This window comes from Cryptomeria japonica, chromosome 7, assembly GCF_030272615.1.
Source record: "Cryptomeria japonica chromosome 7, Sugi_1.0, whole genome shotgun sequence".
NCBI lineage: Eukaryota > Viridiplantae > Streptophyta > Pinopsida > Cupressales > Cupressaceae > Cryptomeria > Cryptomeria japonica.
In genome coordinates this window covers 552,600,423-552,628,362 of record NC_081411.1, presented here as the reverse complement: position 1 = coordinate 552,628,362, position 27,940 = coordinate 552,600,423, and the positions used below count along the sequence as shown (strand labels likewise).

Here is a 27,940-nt window from a genome sequence, read left to right as displayed (position 1 = left end):
ATACATAAGAGACCCAATCATTTGCCTGTCTAGAGTGCAGTCAGTAGAAGGTGATTCTGTTGCTGCTTCTTTAAGTTTATGAAGATTGGTTTCCATTGGAGCGGTCATGGGTCTGCAATTTAGCATTCCAAATCTCTTCAGGATGTCCAATGTACATTTGCCTTGGTTTAGAACAATGTTATCAGAATTCTACCATACTTCTAACCCTAGGAAATAATGAAGGAATCCCAAGTCCTTCATATCAAATTCTTTGGATAGCTCTTTCTTGCATTGATTTATGAGGTGATCTTCTCTTGTGATTAATAAGTCATCAACATATAAAATCATTATTAGCATATCACCTTTATTCTATTTGTAGTAGAGATTAGGATCTGCATCATTTTTAGAGAAGCCTAGTTTTGATAGATGTGTGTCAATTCTTTCATACCAGGCCCTAGGAGGCTATTTGAGCCCATATAGAGCTTTCTTGAGTCTACACACATGAGACTCTGTATGATGGATCTCAAACCCTTCAGGTTGCTCTAGGTATACTTCTTCAGATATCTCTCCATTAAGAAAAGTTGTCTTTACATCCATTTGATGTACCTTCCATCCCTTTGCTGTTGCAATGGCTAGTACAGTCCTTACTGAGGTATATCTGGCTACAGGAGCAAATGTTTCTTCATAGTCTATTCCTTCCTTTTGAGAAAATCCTCTGGCTACAAATCTTGCCTTATATTTTTCAATGCTGCCATCTGCTACATGTTTGATCTTAAAAAGCCATTTAGAAGAAACAACAGATTTCTTAGTTGGCCTGGGAACAATTTCCCATACATCATTTTTCATTATGGATTGATACTCTTCAGACATAGCATCCTTCCATACTTGATGTTTAAGGGCATCTGTTACATTGCCAGGTTCGTTTTTAGATAGATCATTCATAAGAGCAACATAGCTAATAAATTTATTAGGTCTTTTGCTTTCTCTGAAGGTTCCAGAAGGACCTTTGAGCTTCTTCTACTGTTTTGGTGGCCCATAGTGGTCTTTTCTTGAGATTCCTAGGTGAGTGTTCATTTTCATTTTCAGTTTCATCTAGATTCTCCCTCTGAAACTCAAGGGCAGGATTTTCATCTAAGTTAGAGGTAGGGACATAGATTTCGGGTTCTATGAAGTTCTGAGCTCTTTTGAAAGCTAGGTCCTCCTCAAAGATTACATCCCTACTTAGTTCAATATTTCTTTGATCAGGTACATAGATTCTGTAAGCTTTGGAGGTTTCACTATATCCTACAAGCAATCCTCTTTTTCCAGAAGGCTCTAGTTTTAGTCTCTTTTCTTTAGGTATATGGATATAGACAGGACATCCAAATATCCTAAGGTGGCTAATATCTGGCTTAATTTTAGTGAATACTTCCTCAGGAGTTTTGTCTTCAAGATGGGAGTGAGGGCATCTGTTCTGTATATATATAGCGGTACTGGATGATTTTGCCCAGAGATTTGTGTTAAGGTTTTGATCTAGGATCATGGCCTTGGCAGCTTCAACTATAGTCCTATTTTTCCTTTCCGCTACCCCATTTTGTTGGGGATTATAAGGTATAGTGAGCTCCCTCTTAATCCCATTATCTCTACAAAATTCTTTAAACGAATCTGATGTGTATTCTCCCCCATTGTCGGTTCTTAGGGTTTTAACTTTGTTTCCTTAGTGGTTTTCAGTTAGTAATTTAAATTCTTTAAACCTAGAGAGGATCTCCTCTGATTCTTTACTTTTCAGAAAGTAGATCCAAGTCTTCCTAGAGTAGTCATCAACAAATATTACATAATACAAGAATCCCCCTAGAGAGGATACGGACATAGGTCCGCATACATCAAAATGAACTAATTCTAGAATTTTACTAGTTTTCCTAGTACTATTTTGGAATGCACCTTTGGTATTTTTACCTAGGGCACATCCTTTGCATGCCCCTGAATGATCTTGCTTTAACTTGGGTAGACCTGTGACAAGGTTTCCCATTGAAGATAAAGCCCTAAAATTCAGATGGCCTAATCTTCTATGCCAAACTTCATTTGCATTGGTGGCTTCATGGATTAGGGCTAGGTTGGGTTCCGTGCACAGCTCATACAAATAGCCCCGTCTCTGTCCAATGGTCTTTGGCTTCTTGATGGAGGAGTTCCTTGGCCAAGCCAATACTCTGTTGTCCATGAATGTCACTCTGTATCCGTTATCTTCCAGTGCCGATATAGAGACTAGATTTCTTTTGATGCCAGGGACATATAGTACTCCTTCGAGCTGCAAGGATATGCCTGTCTTCAATTTGATGGTGCAGGTTCCTATTCCTTTGACTGGATGTGTGGAGTCATCTCTGATGGTTACGTCCTCATCACTCTCCTCTGTCATGGAATCAAGTACTTCTCTAAACCCAGCGATGTGCCTGGATGAACCACTGTCAATCACCCATGAGTTGATTTTGTTAGAAGCTTGGCTTGTGAGTGCTGAGTAGAATACGTATTTCCCGGAGTCATCTTCCCCTTTAGTCTTTCCTGCTTTGGCAAATGTAGCATGTTTCTTGGTTCTTTCCGGGCACTTTGCAACATAGTGTCCGAACTGATCACATCTGTAACATTGAATGTGAGATAAGTCCTTCTTTGAAGTATTCTTGCCTTGACGACCTTTTCTCTTTCTAAACTGCCTTTTCTTGTTTTGCTTGGTGGAGTTAGTGTTTAGGACTTGTAGGTCTTCATCTATATTCTTATGTTTCATTCCCATCTTGTTCAATCTTGATTCTTCTTGGAGACAATCATCCCTTAATCTTTCAAACTTCGGATATTTGGACCTTGCACTGATGCCTTGGACGAATGTGTTCCATCCACTAGGCAACCCATCTAGAGCAATGAGTGTTAACTCTTTGCTTTGGATCTCGTAGTCCAGAGTTGCTAGTTCATCTTTTAGAACTGATATCCGCATAAAGTAGGCGTTGATTGTCTCCCCCTTGTTCATGGTGATATGATTTATTTCTCGTTTTAATGCTAGAGTTCGACTTGCATTTGATATCTCAAATGTGCTTTCAAGTGCTTTGAACATTTTATAGGCTGTCTGATGTTTTCTTATGATGGGCATTATGTTGTTTCTCACCCCATCAACTATTATTTTTATTGCCTTTTCATTTCCCTCAATCCATGCTGTTTTGTCAAGTTCATTTTCGGATTGATCATTTTTAGTTTGAACAAACAAATCCACTTTGTTCTCCTTTAAGATCATTTGAATTCTGAATTTCCAGGCTGAAAAATCATCGCCACCTTCGAGTCTGTCTTCGAATCTGATAGCGCTGGCCATTGGAGAAATGTGATGTAGTATATAAACTTGTTCTTAAATTTGTTTCACGAAATTGAATAGCCTCAAGTTCGATCAACTTGGCTCTGATACCATGTAAATGTTATTGCAATTACCAATTTAACGGACAAGTTATATGGTAGATAGTGTATTTGCATTTTGGTATTATTTCTATGACAATAATATTATCTTATTTCTTTTCTGCAGGTCTGAGGAATGAACATGTATCGATTTCAATGTCATTCCTTTTCTTTTGAATGTTGTATATATATCAAGGCAGCCACGATCAAGTGGCACCTTGATCGGACATGTCTTTTAGACATGTCCAACCAAGATGTCACTTGGTCGTGACTGTCCACCGATTCACTTTGGTGTTTATGATAACAGTTCGGTATCATTTGCATATGTTAATAGTTCGATATAAACACACCTGATGATGAATCGGTGTCAAGACATATTATGATATAAACACACCCGATAATGAATCGGTGTTAAATTAAACAATAACAATAACTAATAGCATTATATGCTATCGGGTTATCAGCCTGATAGCATTTAGATCGACGCTTAACATAGTTAAGCAGGGCGTCGATCTAATCCATATCCATTATCAATGTCATAATCAAAATCAAGGTTACAGTCTGATAAACATATTCAGTTTAGATAATCTAATAGCATAGACGAATAAATCAAAACAGAGGAGATTAATGAGATAGGAAAACCTTGTCTTGCAGAAGCTACTAATGCATTAACAGATAGAAGAAATCATTGATTTTGAAAAACACCATGATCTTCCACATCAACTTCCAAATTTCCGTTCCCCTCCTTACAAAAAGGCAAGTTCAAGTCTTGATTGTTAATTATTTCTTCAGCCTCTGGTTTGTACTCCTCTTTATTGGTCACATGGGAAACTTTTCACTACACACATAGGTCTGTATGAGCTTATGGGAAAACTGCAATCGGTGCCTATTAATCCTTCTTTATTGTAGCTTTGGAATAAAGTTTTCGGAACTGTTATGTGGTAAAGCAGAAAGCTTTTAAGTTTATGGGTAATGATAGAGATGCAGCAAAGAAATTGTAAAGATGCAGCATCCAGGTGTACATTTTCTGATTAGTGACTGCACTGTGTCTTCAACATTGTCGATAACATATCATTCACTTTTGTGAAGGATGTTATGGGAGCTGACAGACTGGTAAATTCAGGGGTTTCAAGATTAATAACTTTAAATTTTGCAGACTCTGCTTCAAAACTCAAAGCAAGGGTGGTAAAGCTCAAGAGGGGATTGTCACTTCCTCTCTCCAACCTCAAATATGCCTCAGGTCAATGACAATTCTGATGATGAACAAAAGTTTCAGGATCAGGTGTTGGCTCGTGTGAAGAAGCACTTAGCTGCTTTGGAAGAAGAGATGGTCTCTGTTGTGAATCAAGTGGCTAATTGGAATTATTCTGTATGAATTTTACCCTATTTGTGGCCAACTTGAGGGTGATTCTTTGTAATAATAATCTGGAGATCTTGAGCTTGTTTAAGCCCCCTTCATTTTCTCGAAGGATGGTGTAGAACAAGCAGTTCAGAAAGAGTATATCAAACCAGGTGTAACGATAATGGATAGAGCTGATGGGACAGCAGTGGCGCTTGCCTTGTTTTAGTATCAGCTTATTTCATCTTTATCAGCAACATTTTATTATTGCTAGCTATAAACAATTCAATTTTATGTAGTTTATCTACGTATAGTTTTTTCCCATCTTTTTGCCATATTGTAATCATTTTTTGTTGGGAGTGGGCCTCCATAGAACCCATGGCTATATTGTTTAATAATAATCAATGTAAACTATGAATATGAAATTACCCTTAATGATGGATTCCACTGCACAACTATGCATAAGGATGGTTAACTCGGAAGGCTACCTTGGTAGAGTGATACAGTACAATTCAAAAGATAACACTCCAATGCCAAAAACAGCCTTGGCTTAATGAGACTAGGTAAACCCATATCCTGTTAGTATCAATCCGTCTAACTATCCACATGTATAACCCAACTGGTAAAACTAACTTAGGATTATAAATGCCAAATGTTGGGTAGCTCAGTATTCACGAATAAATATAACAAAGAAAATAATGTGAATAAGGATAAAAGGTACAACAAGAGACTTGCCCCACCAACTACCAATATTGCCCTCATATAATGTAGCACAAAACATCATGACAATATAGATAGTCACATAACAAGCACAATGTCACCAAACCTAGCTATTCAATTAAATAAATTATGCAGCTGATTTTTTAATAAATATTTATTTGGATGCGTTTTTTAAGAGCCTTTTATTGAGAGGGAATGATACAGGAACAATAAGAGTTGAATTGTTGTAAACTTTGAGTAGAGACAATTGACTCTAAATATTAGATGCCTACTAGAAAATGACTCGGTATTGTGAGACACAAGATAGAGATATATAAGCTTTAAGCTTAGAAGGATCATTTCATAACTTCATGATGTGCATGGATTTACTCTTTGGGTCATGACATATTGGATGACTTCTTGTTCCAGTAAATCAGCTTAGTTTCTTTTATTGCATCTTACTCATATATTGAATGAATTCTTGTTCCAGAACATCAGCTTAAAATCTTTTATTGCAATACCAAGTTAGCTTTAAGATTTATAGGATCACTTCATAACTTGATGGTGTACATGAATCTATTCCTTGAGTCATCTCATATTGGATGAATTCTTGTTCCACATAAACGGCTTAATTAAATTTATTGAATCTTACTCGCATAGTGCATGCATTCTTGTTCCAGAAGATCAGCTTAGTTTCTTTAATTGCATTTTATTGAATCTTACTCATATATTGCATGCATTCTTGAACTAGAACATCAGCTTAGTTTCTTTTATTGCATGCATTCTTTTTTCCACAACATCGGCTTAGATTCTTTTATTGCAATAAAAGAAACTAAGCTGATGTTCTGGAACAAGAATGCATGCAATATATGATGACCCAAAGAATAGACCCATGAATGCCATTGAATTCTATTTTTATAAAAAAAAATTGATTGGCTCAAGCAAGATTGAAGGTTTTAGTCATTGTGATATGCAGGTGCCATAAAAGATTAACTCTAGAATCTAGACTAGAACCCCCATTGGCTGAATAAGAACTATTTAGGAACTGGGTTGGGGCGATAGACTCTCAGCCAATGCTTCTCAAGAATGATTTCTATATCAATTTGCTGTTGGGTTCTAAAATGAATAATAATCATATCTTTAAACAATAGAGTGCTCAATATAGGGTGACTCTTAAGTAATGCACTGTACAAATAGAAGAACTTAATATTCTGTTTACAAAGTATGAATGGGGTCTTGCATATGTGTGAGGAAGGATCGAACAGTCCATGCTTGTTACGCAAGTTTTGTATCTAGTTGATAATTTTTAGGCCTTGAGTTTAACTTTAAAAACACCCTCATAGGAGATGAATCTTGAAATGTGACTGAAATAATCACTCCACTAGGATGTGAAACTTAAAATGGGCTTGGCATGCCCTTTATGCCTGTCTTATGTTAAGAATTTTTGCACAACCCACATGCATTTTTAGCCAATGGGCTTTACTCTATGCGCTTTCAAGCCCTAAAAAAACTTTTAAAAGTTGTATCATGCCAAAAAATAATATTCGGTCACCAGAATTATCTCACTTATGGAAAATACCATTCTTCTCGCTACATCTAACTGATTCTAAACACTTTCAAATGGTACACATCCATTTTCCTTATCAATGAACCCACTTCACCTCTTAACAGCGCAGATGCTAGTTTAAGCACTGTCACATGATGTGCTCTTTCGATACGAACACTAAATCGGTTAACAATATGTATAGGCTGTCTATATGAACCTTGGAAGCAGGTACAAATTGACCTACTTGGTGCCCAACTCAGCATCTGATAGCGGATCCCAAAAAAACAAATCGTTCTGCACATCTTGTACAAAGGGTTGCTCTTACATATATAAAATTGTAAATCAACCTGAAAGCTATCCAAATGCAGTAGCTCATCTTGTTACTATTCAGATGTTCTAATTCTTCCTTTTCAGCCTAATATATTTTCTTCTTTAGGAATTGATTCTATCATTAAGCAGCTTGACAATGCATTATATATCGGGCTAATTTGATGCCGCCATATTCCTTGGTGCTGTAACATTCCCTTACCCCTTGTGTAAAATTACTCCATGAATCTCTATCGAAAAGTTAATTAGAAAAAAAATTTGGAGCTTTATTGCCTCTAAATAAAGTCGAGCAGCATCCACTACCTAGGCCTCACTAATTAGGAAATGGGTTTCGCGATATTGCAACCAAACCCCGCAGCCTATGCCTCCGTGCTTATTTGGAAATGACCCCGCAGTTTCTTTGGCACGAAATCTTAGTTGCTGTGATAAGCAGCGACACTTTTTCCCTGCGGCAGAAGGAAAACGTCCAGAGCAAAATGTCGATACACTCCATAAATACCTCTCTCTCGATGCAAATCATTTTTTCAGTTCTTAGATAATAATTCCATTTACAAAAACAGAGTTGAAGAACACAAGTGATGGTCTGATTTCAAGAACTATTTGTTCAGTCATACTTGGATCTTCTGGAGATGTAAAACGCATCAACATGTGAATGTCTGCAAATTAGGAAGAAGGAGAGACGATTGCTTACATAGAAATAGAAAGACCGACATGTAACCAGGCGCAATGTTCTTGGAGGTCCAATGGACTGTCTAACTTTTTGTCATCGTAGCTCGACCAGAAAGTTGTCAACCAACAGATAAATGCCACAATAAAGATAAAGTGACACATTCATAATCAATTCATGTATTTTTCTGCGTTTCCTAGAACAAATTCATCAGTAGGTCTGCGTTACAGTTTTAACCTTCAATCAACTGCCCATATGGCGGGGGAATAACTATTTTCAATATAGAAAGGAAAGAGTACAGCTCAACAACCAAGTAACCTTCGCATTTGCATTCAAACAACGAGTAAACGTTTATGTCGATGTCATTTTAAAAAAGAAAAACAGGATTAATCTTATGAAATTCGAGTGCAGAGTGCATCCTTGGAATGAAGTGGATATATGCAGAGACTCTACGAAAATTGAGATGAGGACTAGAAAGCCAAAAAATTGCCTAGACAGAAAGCTCTTCTGATATAAAGAAAAGCACACTCCTGAATAGTTGGGTTGTGGGTTTCGATAGTTATTGAATCTAAAGGGAAAAACACTCCATGAATAAAATATGGTTATTGTAACAACACCTTCCACTTGAAAGTACAAGCAAATTGAGAAGGAGAATCGAAGATGTGAATGCAACCGTCGAGGGACCCTCCCGCCATTCTTTCTCCGCAGTGATTCCATGCATTGCAGTGAACACCATCCACTGTTGATATTAACGTCTTCGCCATTTTAGACAGCTTACAGTGAACGCGGGGGTAGGCAGTGAACGCGGGGCCAGGCAGTGTGGGATAAGTCTAATTCAATTTTACATGAAACTACAGTTAGGTAAGCATAAACATGAAGAGAGATCCCAGAAAAAGGAAGGAGGACTACTTCTGCTGCCGTCTACCAGCTCATTGCTTCGCAAAAAATTCAAAAATGTCATTTAGGGGCTTGTGTTTTTTAATATCTATATTTTTCTCTCTCAATGTTTGGTTTGATGAAATGCAAAAAGACAGGAGGACTTTGAAAGAGATAAATAACTAGTGATTGCATTTAGGGTGTGCAATGGATATTCTCAAAGATCAATTATGAGAATAGATAAATATAGATAGGGAGATAGAGATGAAGGGATGGGGAGAAATAGATGAAGAGGTAGAGGGAGAAATAGAGTGACAAAGAGGGATCGAGAGATAGACAAATGGAGGGGAAGAGAGAGGGGGAGAGATTTAAATAAATGGTTTAATAACCAATAAAGAAAAACAAAAAAACAAAAAAGATATCTCACATCTTAATTATCAAAAGAGAATTTAGGATAGTCTACTTCAATATTATGTGTAACAAATGCATCATGCACTTACTCATGGTAAATAAAATTTACTTTCTCATTTTTTTTACCCATCAACAAACAAAGATTTGTATGTATGTAAATTAGTCCCAACTACTTGATGGTGGGCCCTCCTCTCTAAGATAAACTAACTACTTCATGGTGGGCCCTCCTTTCTAAGATAAACTAACTCTTTTTACATATATTCATTTGTTTCAAAGGTACAACCAATGAGATGGAAAACTCAACAAACCAAACAATGTCAATCATCTTTAATTAGTTTTAGTGAATTTGAACCTTTGATTTCAAAAACCAGTTCATGCATCTCAAATAAGAGAGACTGAGATAGAGAGATAAATATAGACAAAGAAAAGGAGAAACAAGGAGTGATGGAGATGGAAATAGAGGGAGAGAGGGAGGGAGAGAGGGAGAGATAATGAGTAATCAAAAATTAGGTAACTTTTAATTTAGATTTGAAGCATACACTTTATTTTATTATATAAATAAAAATTCAAAATGTAATTATTGGACAATTACTAATATTTTAATAAGACATAATTATAAATTAATTTTATTTGAATAAATTTAAAGACAAATAAGTATAAATTTAATTTAATTACTATTTGTAATTTCATAAAAATATAAAACATTAAATTAAATTTCAAACTTAAATCTAAATAAAAATAAAAATATAATAAACTAAATGTAAAGTTAAAATATATCAAAATTCAAATACTTAAATCTAAATTAAAAGAGCGACATTCGAGCTGCATCTACATAAGGCCTCGGGTCTGGATGGAATGATTTCTGAAATTTACCAGAGATGTTGGGATTTTCTAGGATATGACATTTGGATGGTTGTGGAAGAATTCAGGAAAAAAGGGAAGTTTGCTAAAGAATTGAACAACACACTTATTGCCTTAATCCCCAAAAATCAGGAATGCACTTCAATGCACGATTTCAAGCCTATATCGTTATGCAATACCATATACAAAATTATCTCGAAGGCTATGGCCATCAGACGGAAGAAGATCTTACCTCCCCTCATCTCAAAGAATCAGAATGGCTTTACTCCTGGGAGAGAATTAGTGGAAAACATTATTCTTGTGTCTAAAGTCATGCACTCCATACATAAAGAGAAAATAAAAGGTATGATCATTAAGCTTGATGTTGCAAAAGTGTATGATAAGGTGGTTTGGCAATTCCTGGTTAAGGTTCTAAAATGCTACGGTTTTCCAAAGGGTTGGATCGATTGTGTCACTTACTGCATTTCCACGGTTAATTTCTCTCTACTTGTAAATGGTGCAGTCTGTGGCTTCTTCAAGGCTACTAATGGACTGAGGCAAGGGGACCCCCTATCCCCTGCTCTCTTTGTCCTCATGGCTGAGGTACTTGGGAATTTAATTAAAGCAAAGCAAGTAGCCAAGCAATGGAATGGCATTCGAGTTCACAGAATGGTTGAGCCCATTACGCATTCACAATTCGTTGACGATACAATTATGTTTGGTGAAGCTTTGTTGAGGGAAGCCAAAGGTATCGTGGTAGTATTAGATGAATACTCTCTGTTGTCGGGTTAGGAAATGAATAAGGATAAATCGCATGTATTCTTTTTCAATATAGGCAGAATGACTCAGAATCGCATTGCTCATCTACTTGGCTTCAGTATTGTTGATCTTCCCCTTAAATACCTTGGGATCAGAATTAATATGGGCAGCAAACAATCCCATATTTGGGACGATGTCCATAACTCATGTAAGGTGAAATCAGAGCAATGGAGGAATAGATGGCTTACCCAGGCTGGTCGAATATTAATGATAAGATACGTGTTAGCAGCGGTTCCAATCTATAGCATGCAATTCTTTCAAATGGCAAATTTGGTTGGTGCAAAATTGGATGGCCTTTTGAAGAAATTTGTTTGGGATGGGGCTAAGAACCAAAGGAGGATACCACTGATAAACTGGGACACCATGTGCATGTTGAAAGAGGATGGGGGTGCAAGGCTGAGAAAAATGAATGTCCAAAACTCGACCCTTGGTGCGAAACTGTCTTGGAAAATGTATAGATATCCCAATAAACTATGGTGTAGAATTTTTTAGAAAAAGTATCTGGACTCTGATGAACCAGATCGAATTTTCACAATTGCAGATACAGATAAGGGCTCTCCCACTTGGAACTTCCTTTGGAAAAGTCAGGATATCATTACGAACCATATCTCCTGGAAAGTTGGTAACGGGTGCAGGGCAAAGTTCTGGCAGGACTCATGGGATGGGGAGCTGCCTCTGTCTGAAATCTTCGATGATCGGGATTGGATTAACACCATTGAAACTGCTATAGGAGTGCAGGTTGCGAATTATTTTGAGGGTGTTAAGAGACATGGAATAAGAACTTGGAAACAGATAACAATCGGTAACCCAAAGTTGTGTAAAAGGCTTGAAGTTATTCTAAGAAATAGAACGATTTTGGCCTCAGATGATGTAGATTGTATATTCTGGTGTGCAGCTAAGTCAAGGGAGTACAGTGTTAAGTTAGGCTATGAAGTTCAAAGGCAAAGAGTTATCAATCCGAATTGGCCTAGCAAACTATGTTGGAATAACTGGCTTATGCCTAAAGCAAGGACCTTTTTATGGATAGCTCTGAATGGGAGAATTCTCACTGGCGACAGACTTAAATCCATTGGTATTCAAGCACCAAGCTGGTGTGTGTTATGCAACGCTGCGGAAGAATCGGTGGACCATCTACTCTTCAATTGTACGTTTGCTCAAAGGTGTTGGGAGTGGTTCCTAAGTATCGTTAACCTGTACACAGTTAGAAATGCGTCTCTAAAAGAATTCCTTGCTTCATGGCCAATGTTCAACCAAACAAAGTGGGGTGCTCTATGGTTGGTGGGTCCTGCAATGATTGTTTGGCTTATTTGGAAAGAAAGAAACAAACGAATATTCAAAGAATCATCTAAACCAATTGATTCAGTCATTGATAACATGAAGGCAGCTATAGAAGAAGTTATTTGTGGCAAATCAAGGAATGTCAGAAAGTTCAGGTTCAATGATTGGGACCTGGAAATGGAGAAGAATTGGTCATTCAAGAATGCTATATTCCATTATCCCAAAAAGAAAATTAACAGGAAAGAAGTCGGGTGGGATAAGCCTCATAGTAACTGGGTAAAACTTAACTTTGACGAAGCTTGCAGAGGCAATCCAGGGATTGTCGGCTATGGAGCAGTCATTCGGGACGCAGATGGGAATGTTTTGTTTGGTACCTACGAACATAGTGGCTATGCTACAAATAGCGAAGCAGAAATAAGAGCCCTTGAGGGTGGTTTGTTGCTCTGCAAATAGAAGGGTTTATCTAATGTGCAGATCGAGGGTGATTCTCGGATAATTACAAATGGTGTGATTAACTCTAGATTTCTAAATTGGAAACTGGCTAAATGGCTTCCACGCATACACACTCTACTTCAAGCAATTAGGCCATACGAAATATCTCACATCCATCGAGAAGGTAACCGATTGGTAGATCTTTTTGCTAATCTTGGAGTCAATTCGGATTTGGCAGAAGTGTCAGTGGATCCTAAATCAATAAGTATGGAGATTACGGACCTGAGCAGAAAAGACTTATTGGAAAAGAAATGTGATGGGGTTGGATAATGTTTCATGCAACTAGGCCTACGAATTTAGGATATGTGGTAGAGGTTTCGCACATTTGTAGCAGACTGGTTACTCAAACTTGCAGTGTCGGCAGACTGAGCTACATGTGATAGACAAAAGTGCTAGTAGGACATATCTATCCAGTCTGCGTGATCTTGGTTGATTTAGCAAGTGTTGATCCATATGGAAACTTCTAGATATCTCAATGCCTATTAATTGGCCTTCTTCAAGGCTCGGCTTCATGATTTGAAAAGGTTGCTTGCTGGGCCACAAATTCTTGGTTGTGCGTGAGTTTTCTATCTTCGCCTATGACATACTTTGGCAATATTGGATGTATGAATTGTGAGGAAACGCTTGATGCTCAACTCTACAACTTGTTCATTTCAGAGGATCATGTCTATGATGCGATTAAGGGTCTTGTTGGGATCATACTCAATTTTGAATGCCACTGGTGTGATTTCATCATTTATAAAGTTGTTCTTATGCCTCTAGTGGACATCATCGAGTATCGGGAAAGTGTTGTGGAGAAGCTGTGCAGTTTTGTAAAGCCTGTCAATGGGAACAACATCGCCAATTCCATTCTAAGCCTGCCAGAGAACGAACGGATTAGTATCCTCAAGACCTACTTCCAGCTGGATGTATTCTTGCCCTCTGATTCTGAGGACGAGGAGGAGGCGTGTGAGAATGAAGGGAGTGAAGATTCAGACGACAGCGAGAGAAGCAAGGCTAAACGCAGGCGTTTAGAGAAGGAAGAGTTAAAAGAGATGATGAAATCATTCTGAGAGAATGCTTGGGAAGTCTTCAGGTGTGTCGTGTTGAACGGGGATATGGCTCCATTTCGCAGAATCAAAAACTCAAAGGTATGGTGGTTCTCGACTGGGGCCACGGAAACTGTGATCAATGTTGGAGAGTTTGCTGGGGTCATTATGCAGACCCTTAATGGTGATGAATAATGTGTATCACGTCTATGTCGGGCTCTGCCCTTGGGTGTGTTGGTTCATGCCTCGAGATTTTGTATGCAGGGGGGTGGATGGGTAGTAATGTTGATTGTGGTCTTGTTATCGGGCCTTGGTGCCTTTTTGTTATCCTTTTTAAAATTAATACAAGGGTGCTATCCCCATTAAGGATAGCTCTTACCATTAAAAAAAAAAGAGTAATAAATATTAAACTTATTAAATTAATAAATAATGGAAAGGTAAAAGTAATTTTTTAAATTATTATAATTAAAAATTAATAATATTATATAGATCAAAATACAAATTCAAATAAATATAAATTAAAGAGTTCAACTGTTATTTCTAATATCATGAAATATAAATAATTAAAATAAATTTCAAATTCAAATATAAATTAAAAAATGCCTATTACCAAAAAAACCCCAAAAGTAAAAAATTAAATGTAAAGTTCAAATATACTAAAATTTAAATACTAATTAAATAACAAGTTAAATAAAGTAATAATTAATAATAAATTTATTAAATTCATATGTAATTAAAAATTCATATTTATTAAAAATTTATTATTTACATATGTATTAAAAATAAAATAATAATATTAAGAAAATTCTGGTTTAATATATATATTAAAATCAATTATTTATATAAATATATTATGATATAATAGTTATTAAAATGAATAAAATTAAAAATTTCTGAAAGAAAAAATTAAAAAATTCTAAATATATAATTAATAACTATTTGTAGGATATAAATAAGAAAATAAAGTTTGAAAATTTTAAAATAAAAAAGGTTATAAGTTTTCATTTTTTAAAAATATTGCATTATCTCTCGAAATACTAAATTGCAAGCACATGGATACACTCATACGTCTAGGTTGATTTAGTTGACATGTGCATGGCAAAGGAAGCTTCTACCTTAGGGCTTGAATTACGATCAATCCAAGCATGATGCGAAGGATGATAATACATGTGTGTCGTCTGAGGACAATGAGACTGGAACCTTGAAGCGATCCAACATCTCCGTGTATTTTCCCATATTTCAGCAACGCAAAGCAGTCTACGAACAATTGCCTTGCCCTCAAGCTTGGTTGTGAAAGGCCTAAATCCATAGAAACCCTAACGAACGAAACCAACGATAAAAGTTTTTAAGTTTTTGACAGAAGAAACCAAATTTTCCAAGCATACAAATGAAAAAAAAATCATACCTATCGTGTAAGATTAAAAAAAGGAGGCAAAATTATATTGGGTGTGGAGAGATGCAGCTACCATCATTGTTCTGTTGGCACAAATGTCAATCTGGAAAATAAAAATGGAAAATCGACGACTAAGAATCCAACACCATAAAATAATTCATTGGAGCAGTTAGAACTACAGGACGTGTGCAACATTTGAGGAAGCTTGGAGTTAATGTAGACCTTGTTGCAGTCAACAAAAATCAAATGGGTCAGCTTTTTCATCATTGCAATGTTAAAATAAATTTTCAGCTATTCATTTTAAACAATAGCTCATACATATATGCATTTGTGTTGAAGAATGTACAATGAATGAGAAGAAAAATCAACTAAACAACTCTAATCCTCTCGAATGAGAAGAAAAATCAACGTACTAAAGTGCTTTGATCGTCTTGCATTGATTTTAGCAAATTTTGTACCGTTAGTTTTGAAACCTAGCTTGTGCATCTCAAATAAGAGATGCCTTCGGTGTAATAAACTAATTAATTTTAAAGTTTAGTAGATTTTAAGAAAGAAAAAAGTTGAATTTATGGTCACAAGAAGGGAAGAGTTAATCTTCTTTGGGAAAAAGAACTCCAAGTTATTTGCAAATTGAGAATACTATTATAGCATCTCAATGGTTCGATTATGCAAAGCAGCCTTATGAGCAAGATTCTCAAGTTGTCTCCCCCCTTTGATTAATACTACCACTAAGCGTTTCACCATTGGAGAGATCGAGATGGGTATTAATAAGTTGGTTGTTGGTAAAGCAAAAGACTTAGTTGAACTTCAGGTAGAGTATCTAAAGTGGGGCACGAAAATTCTTGCACCTCACATCACAAAAAAAATCAATAACATCATTCAACAAGGGCTCCCTGCTGATTGGACAACTAGCTTAGCAATACCTCTTTTCAAGCATTATTTTCAAGAGTGGGGATGTCAATAATCTCTCCAATTATAGAACCATTTTGCTAAATTCTTTGTTTGCAAAGTTATTTGGCAGTATGATAGAAAACAGAATCAACAAGTGGGTGGAAGAAAATGATAAACATGCTAAAAGGCAAGCAGGTTTCAGACCTAAGCATTTCACGGTTGATCATGGTATTACTCTAACGCACATCATTGAAAAGTTTGGGAGCAAAAAGAAGAAGTTTTTTGTTGCTTTGTGGATTTCAAAAAGGCTTTTGACATGGTCCCTAGATATAAGCTTTGGCAAAGAATGGAGGAAATAGGGGTTCCTATAAATCTTAGAGCAACTATTCATAGGTTGTATGAGGAGGTTAAAGTCAAAATCAGAACTTCAGCTAGCATCCCTGAAAGTTTTAGGAGTGATATCAGGGTAAAGCAAGGGTACCCTTTGCCCCCTATACTCTTTGGTTTATACATTGACAAATTTGAAGAATGGTTAAACCTACAAGAAGGTGATGGTGTTCATTTAGGTGAGTTTTTTATAAGGCTCGTTTTGTATGCGGATGACCTTATTTTGATTGTTAGGTCTACTCTTGGCTTACAAGAACGCTTACACTCTCTTGAGCAGTTTTGTAGAACAATGGGGATGCAAGTCAACATTATCAAGATGAAAGTGATGATTTTCTCCAACAAAAGAGAGCATAACTTCTTTTTTGAAGGCAGTGTTCTTGAAGAAGTGGCAGATTACAAGTACCTCGGTATTGACTTCAACAAAAATATAAGCTGGGAAGGTTATGGAAAGAAGAGAATGCTGGGAAGTTGGAAAGCATTTTATGCTTTTCAAAATAGGTGTAGAGAGGCAGAGTTATGGGATTGAAAGACTTGGACTTTTAGTGCTTCGAGTTGTACTTTATGGTTGCGAAGTGTGGGCCAACAACACCTTTGACTTACAGTGGAAATAAATTGAGCAAATTCAAAAACACTTAATTTCAAACAAGTTCAAACTCAAAAGTTCGGTCCCTTATGATATCATGTTGAGTGAAGTGGGGGCTACACCTATAGAAGCAATTGCTTTAGCGAGACTTATAAGTTATTTGAAAAGAATTGCGTAAATGGAAGAGGGTCAATGGCCTATGGTTGTCCTCAATTACACATTATGTTAGGCCCAATATGGAAAGCTAATGTACTGAGAGGGGAGGGGTGAATCAGTACTCCAAAACTTTTCTTCAATAATAACTTTACTGTTAAGCATAAACCGAATAGTGCAGTAACATAATATAAAGCTAAAGCAAATAGATAACAATCATACATGATTCACTCCATAACACATATATTTTGGTTACGCAGAAACTCTTGGTTAGAGAGAAAAATTGCGGTGGGGATGGCACCCACAACTTCACTACTGCAATAATAAAGAGTGCTCGGTTAGAGCTACATGTTTAGCTATTTCTGATAGCATACCCTGTTAGGAGTAACAAGATCTGTTAGATCTACCTTGCTAAAGGATTTTACAACACTTCATCTAAATGTTGCACCTGGTTAGAGGCTTTACAATTTATAGACTTGATTAGAGTCTTTTACCCTGTTAAAGGTTTCTCTTACAACTTCAAAATATTACAATAAAATCATTACAAACATCTGCAACTTTACATCTGGAATGTTATAGCAGATTCTATGTGCTCAGAATAAGTTACCTTGCTTATAACATACCTTGGTAACCCATATAGTAACTCAGTAAACCCTTCTGTTTACTCTGTTCTTCGACTGTTCTCTGAAAACCTTCTCGGTGACCTCTGTGTCTCTGTAACAGTCTTCTTACACTCATGCACACACCTTTAATTCTTAACTCGTGTTGTATAAATAGATCTCTTTTGACGGTGATCCATTCATTGCTTTGATCTTACAAATATGTTTTATTGAATGAATAACCATGCAAAATATTTCATTAGTTAGATGACCTCAAAATCATACACAATCTTTAAGTGAAATTTCCAATGTGATAATGGTTAGATGTGCCTCGATCTTGTAACACATTTTCATATGCATGTCCAGGCTCAATGAATCTGGTAACACGTTTCACTCGGTGTGTCATCTTTGTTGCTCGGTAGACATGAAATGATACTCGGTAGACAGCTCGGTGTATACTACTTTTTGAGACTACTTTCTTCTGTAACCGACTAGACTGTTCATATCGACTAAATATCTCAGTAGTAGTAACCGAATAGAGTATATAGTATAACTTTGACATAAAACTAATGGCAATCTGATAAGTAGTAACAATCTCCCCTTTTTGACATTAGTTGAGATGTTTGACAAAAATTACTTTCAAAGTTATAACTTTAAAATCTATATACTTGCAAAATTTGACTATACTGACAGTGTATACAATTGTCAATAAAATAATATATCCAGATATACTCCCCTTATCGATATACTGTAAAAAAATCTGATTTTGCATGCTCGGTGATCTGTCCTTGATCTTAGCTTACTGTTCTGTACACTGCTCTTGGATACTTTGCTTGCTCTGCACGGTATACTCCCCCTGTATACTATACTCCTGTTGTTTGATTTTATACTATATTACTCCCCTAGTACTGTAACATATTACTCCCCCTTTTTGACAAACATCAAAACTTAATTACCATTCGGGGGTGGTAACTAGTCAAAAATGGATTTGTACTTGGTTTGGGCATCGGTGAGAGCGACAGAGAGGGCATTCTTTACACTATCCATTAAAGAATTTTGTGCTTGAATATCAACCAATAATGATATTAAGCCATCTGGAGTGCTTCCCTCTTATGTAGTAGATAAGGAGGTGACTCAGTTGATCTGTTCCTGGACTGATGAAAGATGAGGAAGGAATAATATCTGAAGTGTCATTATGTCCATCTGGATCTTGTGTTTTTCATTTATTAGGTCCAATTGTTGAGCCATGAGTTGTTGTAGCTTTGTATAAAAATTCTGAACTGAATTTGGCTATGTGGTCAACTTGCTTGAGAGATCGGTGATCTCTTTCTCAATTGCCTCTTTTTTATTCTGAATGTCTTTAATGAATAAAGAAAATGTGTAGAGTTTTTGAAATAAATAAAGAATGTGCTTGAGTTGAGGAGTCAACTCAACAATAAATTTGACAAGTTTAACTTTGCCAATAGCTATAGCTTTATGTACCTCTTCTATCATTTTTGCAGTGAGCTCTTTGTCTTTTAGCTTGCTCAGATATTCTGATGCATCTACTCCAGATGTTTCTATCTTTGATAGGAGTTCATCCAGTTGAATGTGGATGGCTGCATCAGTTGATACTGCAGCTTTAGGTAGTATATCTATTAAGAGTGCTTTCACCTTTTGAAGTACTTTATTTTTCTTTTGAATGGCCATTTGCTTCTCTTGTTCAGCCTTTGCTTTGCATAGTTCACCGAAATCAATGAGTGCTTGCCCCTTTAATTTTGCTATGTCTACATTGGGCAACACTATAGGTTTTGACAAATCAACTTTAAAACTATGCTTTTTCATCTTCTTTTCTTTACTTTTCACCGATGGAACTAAGACAATGGCTTGTGAGGCTTGATGACCCTCGGTAGGTTGCTCGGTAGAGGCAACACTTTGATCGGTTTCTTTAGCCTCTATAGAGTCCTTCGATGTCTCGGTACTTGGTGTCTCAGTTGCAACATTCTCAGTGTTAGAAGGTGCTTGAGATGTCTATTCTTGAGTAGTACCTTCTCTTGTTGTAGACTTGTGACCTTCGGTGCCTTGATCCGTGTCATGAGGGGTTTTGGTTGAGACAGGTTGCTTGACCGGTGGATAAGACTAAACTTGTTCCAAGACTGATTCACTAGATACAAGTTTTGCATATGCATTGCCTTCTATCATTTCCTGTTTCGATGCCTCTGTATCCATTACATCTTCATCTATTTGAATGGTGTCACTAGGGTCTTGCTCGGTAACATCAGGACCTTGCTCGGTGACATCGACAATTTCAACTGTAGCTTGCTCACTGACATCCTTGACTTTAAAGATTTCCTGCCACTTTGCTTTTGTCTCATTTTCAACTTCAATATACAACCCATTCATTAGTTTTAAGGCTCTATGCTTGACAAGAAACTTTGAGTTGTAGGTTGTCAGATGTTCCTTTATTTCAGCTACTGACATGTCAGGAAAGAGATGAACTAGACTCCTTTCTCTGATTTGTTTCTCCAAGTCCATTGCATACTTCCATCTATTATCAATATGCAAGTAAAGTTCATTCGGAAGTGACTTAGCTAGTTCCAATGGAGCTAACCAGAATTTTAGAAGTGTGCAGATGACAACTTCTTCAATTTGTCTCTTCTCATCATTATTCCTGGTTTCATACTTGACATATTTGAATGATCCAAATCCTCCATATTCTTTCTGATTAGCACAAAAGTTTTCAACACTATGTATATTTACCTTCTTGCTCTTGACAATCTGGAATTTTCTTGCATCCTCTGATTCGGTATCACTAGACTCTTTTGCCAAAATGAGTCTCCAAGTAGATTTCTTGTAGGTCTTTGTTACCTTGGGAGTAGTAACACTTTTTGTTTTCTTACTTGGTGAGGCTGTAGATGCTCTAGTGTTAGGTTGCTTTACTGGAGGTGGAGTTGGTGAGGCCTTTGATGTGTCCTGTTTCTTTCTCTTCAACACTTTACCCTTAGGAAATTCAGTGCTCAGTGTTATTGCTGCCTCTTGGACTTCAGATTCCTCTTCGGTAATGGCAATAGTGCCTTTGACAGGTGTAGAGGAAGAGTCTTCTCTGAATTTCTCTGACAATGCCTTCATCATTTATGTTGCCTTTCTTGTAGTTTTGGGTACTACGATGCTCATTTTTACCTTTTCCTTTACTTCCTCATAGGTACCATACCTCACCTCGGTAGCATGTCTAGGCAATGTAAGAAATGCATCGATTTGCTATTGTGTGATGTCAAAATTAATTTCATATCCCATCGGTGACAAAGATTGAGTCCTTAGTTCCACAACATTCACATAATAGTAATCTGTGTCTACTTCAAAACATATATCATTTTTGTATTTCTCCACTAGCTGGGGTGGAATCCAATATCTGTTATGCATTTTCTCTTGAAATTTACTGAAGTAATCATCCATAATATCATTGAAATTATCTCCTAACTTCTTGATGAAGTCATTTATCTGATGGGTGATTGGTCGGTGTAGTTCCCAAACAACTTTATCGACTGATGGAAAGAATTTTTCAAAATAGAAAAACATGCATACCAGTAATGATACAAACTTTAGAGTATTAGCCGAGTTGTTCTTCTTCGGCTTCCTGATGGTGTTCAGATTCTCAAATAGGTTCTTCAGCAACACCTCACATAGATCAATTTTTATTCCCTTTTTCATAATTTTGTATGCTAAGTCTACTGCTGCACAAGGTACATTGTTTTCCCTTGCCGATTGGAAGAAACGGTAACCTAAAACTCTTATGGCAAATTTTAGTTCTTCATCTGTGACATTATTCAATTTCAATCCTCTGCAATCTAATTCCACTCCGGTTAAATTGATCAATATATCATCTTTTGGGCTCAGGCATGATCATAAATGGGGTAACCGGTAATCAAATGAATGATTTCCTTGGTAATCTTAAATGGTTGCTCTTCTAGCCACATGAAATCATCGTGAACTCTGCTCAGAACAAACTTGACCCACTGGGGTTTGAACACTCGGGGATAGGTTAGGGCTTCGGTTAATCCCTTGATCTTGATGTGCTCATACTTGCTATTCAGTTTACCATCGGTACATAGCTCATCATAGGTGTCTTTAATTTCAACATGACCGAGTTCTTCAACACGACATTTGGTGAAGAATCTCACATCCTCGACTAACAACACTCTGTCCGGGATGAGTGAAAAAGCGGTTTTGTCATCTGGTTCAGAAGCAACTTTGGGAGTCAGAGAGTATTTTAGTGAGGGCTTCTCTACATTCTTGACAACTATGGGATCTTGGATCTTGGGCGCCATTGTAGATTTCAGATAAAAGCTAACAAAGGATCCTTAGGGTTTCAGGTTTTCAAAAGACTGACACTTTATAATTAGCAGATAATGGCAACTAGATAAGATCGGTAAACCAGCTTAACAATGTGTTGAGATTGATGTAAATACCTTGAATTTTCTTTGTAGGAGGTTTGATCGCCTTTGATTCGCTTTTCTCTGCTCTCTCGAAAACTTGGTAAGTGTAAATGACCGCGAAAATGCTTTTAAGTACACAAAATACCTTATTGGGCTCTGTGCGGGTTAGGTCAAAAACATTAAATGCACTCGGTTCCACTAAACCTTCTTTCCTTTTTCCGCTTTAACCGAGTAACCAAACTTCCTTCATTTACCGACTTGACATGTTTCCTATATACACCGACTTGACATGTTCCCTGTAAAGTGCTTCAAAAAAATTTGATAGAATTTCAAACTTACTATTACATCTTAATTATGCAGATTTTGAATAAGTACATAATAAAATAGGAACTGTTAAGATTTAGCCTTGAGAGAATGTAGTCCCTTCATACCTTTACCGATTAATTTGGAATAGGTGCACCTAACTCAGTAGGTAAGGTGCTTTCTTTATTTGACACAATTTCCTTCTTTTTCCAAATCATCTTTAATTTTTCTTTTATTTCTTCAGTGTCTTTTCGAGGTTGATCTCTGCAATCTCTAGCTAAGTGTCCAACTTTGTGACAATGAAAACATGCCATACCAGGATTTCTCCACGATCTTCGGTTGTTCATTCCAAACCTTATAAGATAGATGGCATTTATATGTCCATATATTCCACAACATTCACACCATATCCTTGTATTGTAATCCTATGGTACTGCAGAATACCATCGGTAAGGATGTGTGTGATTTCGGTAACCTCTAGCATTTGCTCGGTGTGCAGACCACATATAGTTCTTTTGCTTAAACCAACACTTACAGTACTATGTCCATATCTATTGCAGTTTTTACAAAACCCTTTGAATTTTGCCTTCTGATAATTGTTAACAGACTTTGTCCTACATTGATTAGATGTGTGACCATATTTATTGCGGTTGTAACAATAACCTTTGGACTCAGTGACATTTGGTTGCTTACCTTTTCTGATTTGGCATATGTTAGCAGTGTGACCTTGATTTCCACAATAGTTGCAAATAGGCTTCTTTCTTTTGATGTTATTCTTGTTTCCAGCTTGCTTTGATGATTCTCCTCTCTCGGTAGTATGAATTCCCTTCTCGGTAGAGTCTTTTCCTTTGTAACCGAGTCCTACATCTTTGGTGGGTCTTCTTGTATTTAGTTGCTCATCCAACATCTTTGATGCTTCATAACTCTTCTTGAGTGTTTCTTTGGATTTCTTCTCTGTTTCAAGTTTATCGGTTAACCTTGATACTTCAAGTTTCAATGCTTGATTCTCATCATTTTTCAGAATTGCTTCATGGTGTGCATAACCTAGTTGATCTGACAGATTTTGTTGAATTCCAGTCAACCTTGTGATTTCATCATTCTTATCAGATAGTAAGACTTCAAGTTGTTGTTTCACTCTTTCTAGATATCTTACTTTATCCTTGGTTGTCCTCAATGCATCAAGATTTTCAGTCATCTGTGTGCTGAAATGTTCATGATCTCTTTTCATTGCTTTTAGTTGATCAGCCAGTGCTTTATTCTTTTCTTTCAATACTCCAATCATTTCTTCAGTCTCTTCAGTCTCTTCAGATATACTGTTCTTAGATGATGTCTTAATTTGTTCCACTAACTCTTGAGAGTCCTGCAAATCATCAGATAATCTTCTTCTCACTTTCAGAGATTTTTGCATTTGCCTTTGCATGTCTGCAATCACTTGATTAGCATGATCCAGCTCTTCTTGTAGATACACAATCCTTTGAGATTGTTTATAGCCTTCCATTGATAAGATCTTTCTCTTTAGGCATTTAAACCCTTTTCCAAGATTCAAGCTCTGATACCAATTGTTAGGCCCAATATGGAAAGCTAATGTACTGAGAGGGGAGGGGTGAATCAGTACTCCAAAACTTTTCTTCAATAATAACTTTACTGTTAAGCATAAACCGAATAGTGCAGTAACATAATATAAAGCTGAATCAAATAGATAACAATCATACATGATTCACTCCATAACACATATATTTTGGTTACGTAGAAACTCTTGGTTAGAGAGAAAAATTGCGGTGGGGATGGCACCCACAACTTCACTACTGCAATAATAAAGAGTGCTCGGTTAGAGCTACATGTTTAGCTATTTTTGATAGCATACCCTGTTAGGAGTAACAAGATCTGTTAGATCTACCTTGCTAAAGGATTTTACAACACTTCATCTAAATGTTGCACCTGGTTAGAGGCTTTACAATTTATAGACTTGATTAGAGTCTTTTACCTTGTTAAAGGTTTCTCTTACAACTTCAAAATAGTACAATAAAATCATTACAAATATCTGCAACTTTACATTTGGAATGTTATAGCATATTCTATATGCTCAGAATAAGTTACCTTGCTTATAGCATACCTCGGTAACCCATATAGTAACTCGGTAAACCCTTCTATTTACTTTGTTCTTCGACTGTTCTCTGAAAACCTTCTCAGTGACCTTTGTGTCTCTGTAACAATCTTCTTACACTCATGCACACACCTTTAATTCTTAACTCAGGCTGTATAAATAGATCTCTTATGATGGTGATCCATTCATTACTTCGATCTTACAAATATGTTTTATTGAATGAATAACCATGCAAAATATTTCATTGGTTAGATGACCTCAAAATCATACACAATCTTTAAGTGCAATTTCCAATGTGATAACGGTTAGATGTGCCTCGATCTTGTAACACATTTTCATATGCATGTCCAGGTTCAATGAATCTGGTAACACGTTTCAGTCGGCACGTATATCAACTCGGTGTGTCATCTTTGTTGCTCGGTAGACATGAAATGATACTCAGTAGACAGCTTGGTGTATACTACGTTTTGAGACTACTTTCTTCTGTAACCGACTAGACTGTTCATACTGACTGAATATCTCGGTACTAGTAACCGACTAGAGTATATAGTATAACTTTGACATAAAACTAATGGCAATCTGATAAGTAGTAACACATTATGCATAAGAAAAAAGTCTTGGATGCAACAAAATAGCAAATGGTTTAGAAAATGGGATATATACTTGAACACATGCCCCACGGATAATAAGGAGATCAAGGCTTATGTTATGGATAAATTCCACAAGTGTACTTGGGATAAAGAGCTAGGGAGAAAGAAGAAATACTATATTGAAGAGTTTAACCCCTCTTACAAGCATCATCAAAAAGCGTACATAGGGGCCAATATACCGTGAAACTATTGTGACCCAACCAAAGAAACCTTGGAAGGTGAGGAATTTCCAATTCCTTATTCTTTTTCAAGAGAAGTTTTTTTCTACAAATATTGCATGCTAGGTGTGTTAAAAGCCACATCAACAGTAGCTGCTGCTAGAAAGAGGGTCACCAAGAAGAAATTTCAGATCCCTGAACATTTTCGCAGAATGATTCAACATCGTGCTTCGAGGTACTGGTCTTCTTCCAGTATTATAACCAGATTTGGGTTTCCGAGACGAGTAGGAAGACACTATTTCTGAATTGTACACTCTTGTGTGGAGAAGTAAGAGGAATTATCCTAACTGGTTGTGGATGCACTTCTTCCTCGAAGGAGAATAATGAAAGGCATGACGCATTGAGGGTGATACTCAATTAAGAACTAATTCCCATCAATTTCATTGGGAAATTGAATGTTGGAAAAGACCAAAAGAAGCTTGAGAGGAAAGAGTGTGCATCTTTTATGCTTTAGATTAAGTTGAAATTGAAAAAAACTTCATTATTGAATGTGACGCTTTCAAGGTCACCAGGGACAACTATGAAAACACCCTAGCTTTCAGCTCTTGGGATAGTTTATTCAGCAAGGGGTTTGTGGAGAAGTTAGGAGCACTCATCATCATGCTACACAAGAAAAGAGTTGAAATGCAGAAGTTGGTTTGTGAAGGGGTCTGTCCCATAGGCTATATTTAGCCTCATGGACATTAAAATAATTTCTTCTTATTCTTCTTCTCAAACTCATGAATTTGAGGGGGGAGAATTTATCAAAAATAGTTTATACTCTATGGGACACTTAGTTTGGTCATATTGACTTTTACAATTCAATTTTTTTGTATTTATAATTTTTCCAGAGTCTATTTGCTAAAAATACTATACCAAGAATCAATTGTCAAGATATTTACATATTTGTCCGTATTGTCCTTGAAGGCATCACACTCCAAAATTAAGTGTGTTTTTTTTATTCCATTACTCCAAAAGTGAAAAAAAGACACCCTTTCTTCCCAAACTTCTTTTTGCCTTTTCCACCTTCCTATTTCATGATGGAGTTGATAAGAGTTAGTTCTCAACTGAGCAATAAGGTTTTTGTCTCTCCACTAAATATTAGCCCCTATGTACATTTTTTGATGATGATCACAAGTAAGATTGAACTCCTTAATATATAACATTATTTTTCCCTAGCATTTTGTCTCATGTACACTTGTGGAACTTATCCATAACAAAAGCCTTTATATCTTTTCTACTCATGGGGCAAGTATTCAAGTAGAATTCCATTTACCCATCCAATTGTAGTTGTTCAATTGAAGTCTTCTTTTTTTGTGCAAGATGTCATTGAAAACAACCTTTAGGCCATCTACCTACTTCCATTTGCTCAATTATTTTTCAATATCTTATGAGACACACCATATCAATTATTTCAATAAGAGCAATCCCTGTTTTGCTCAAAATGATATCATAAGAAACTGAACTTTTCGTTTTGAACTTGCTTGTAATCAAGCATTTTTGCATTTTCTCAATGTTGCCTCAATTTTTAAAATTTTCATTTTTCTCACCTTAAGCCTAAAATTCAAGTTCATATGTCACTCATCTCCCTAACACGTTCACTTATTGTTGCCAAGTGTTGTTTACAACTGAGCTTTCATCAAACCTTTGTACCTAGTCAACAGGCTAACATGTCACTAAACCTTCCCTTTGCATTCACAAGTTCAAGAAATCCATGATTGTGCGAACATTGTTAATCTTCATGATGTATGGATTCTTATAGTAGGTCAATCAAAAAAATTTGGAACCTGTGTATCCTTTGTTAGCTTGGTTCATATCCATTACATCCTTTTGAGCGTATTGTTGTGTTATTTGGAGAGCATCCCACATTCAATCAAAATAGAGCAAATCAAATAGACATGGGTGCATCCATTTCCTACTCAATCCGCGGAGCTTGAAGGTATACAGTTTTTGATGTTTTGCATTTATATTAGGTGTTTTATATGTTATTTATCATATCACTTTTCATTTCTCTCATTTTGGCACACTTGGTGAGACCCACATCCCTTAATTCTAATAAAAATTTAAATTTTTATGAAGTTGACACACATGGAACAACGAAATGGAATCTATGACTTTGAAACACCAGTTGTACCTCTGAAACAATGTTTTCAACCTTGAAATGTTTTCACTCTAATGGCTTTTCTGTCTCTGTAGGGTTTTAGAATTTTCTGGTATTTAAATTTGATTGTCTATTGCAAGTTTGTACATTGATGCATATGCCTCTGAAATGATGTCTCTGCAGGGTTTTCAAATTTTCTAGTTTTTAAATCTAACTGTCTATTGCAAGTCTATACATCGGTGTCTACATCATTGTTTCAACGTCTCTTCTCTGTCTAATAGTTTAATTTTGTGTAGGATTTAGACATTTTGGATTTTTTGAGCTAACTATATGTTGTAGGGACCTAAATCGACGTATGTGGCTCGGTGTCTACAAAGATGAAACACCATCTTCACCTACCAAATGACATCTCCACCTATGAAGAGTTATCTTGGGTTTTTTTGGCTAACAGTAACATGTGT

General features: G+C 36.4%; 1 protein-coding gene across 2 annotated transcripts in view; it reads right to left on the bottom strand.

The window, feature by feature from the left end:
- The window catches only part of LOC131031135 (protein SEH1), a 203,589-nt gene extending 194,606 nt beyond the window's left edge, over positions 1 to 8,983 (bottom strand). Inside the window, exon 1 of one of the 2 annotated variants that reach the window (XM_057962174.2) lies at positions 8,580 to 8,983. In XM_057962174.2, coding sequence (XP_057818157.2) covers positions 8,580 to 8,726 — 147 coding nt within the window. In that variant the 5' untranslated portion in view covers positions 8,727 to 8,983. The remainder of the gene's footprint in view (positions 1 to 8,579) is intronic. The other variant, XM_057962173.2, reaches the window with a different exon arrangement.
- Between the last annotated feature and the right edge of the window lie 18,957 nt (positions 8,984 to 27,940).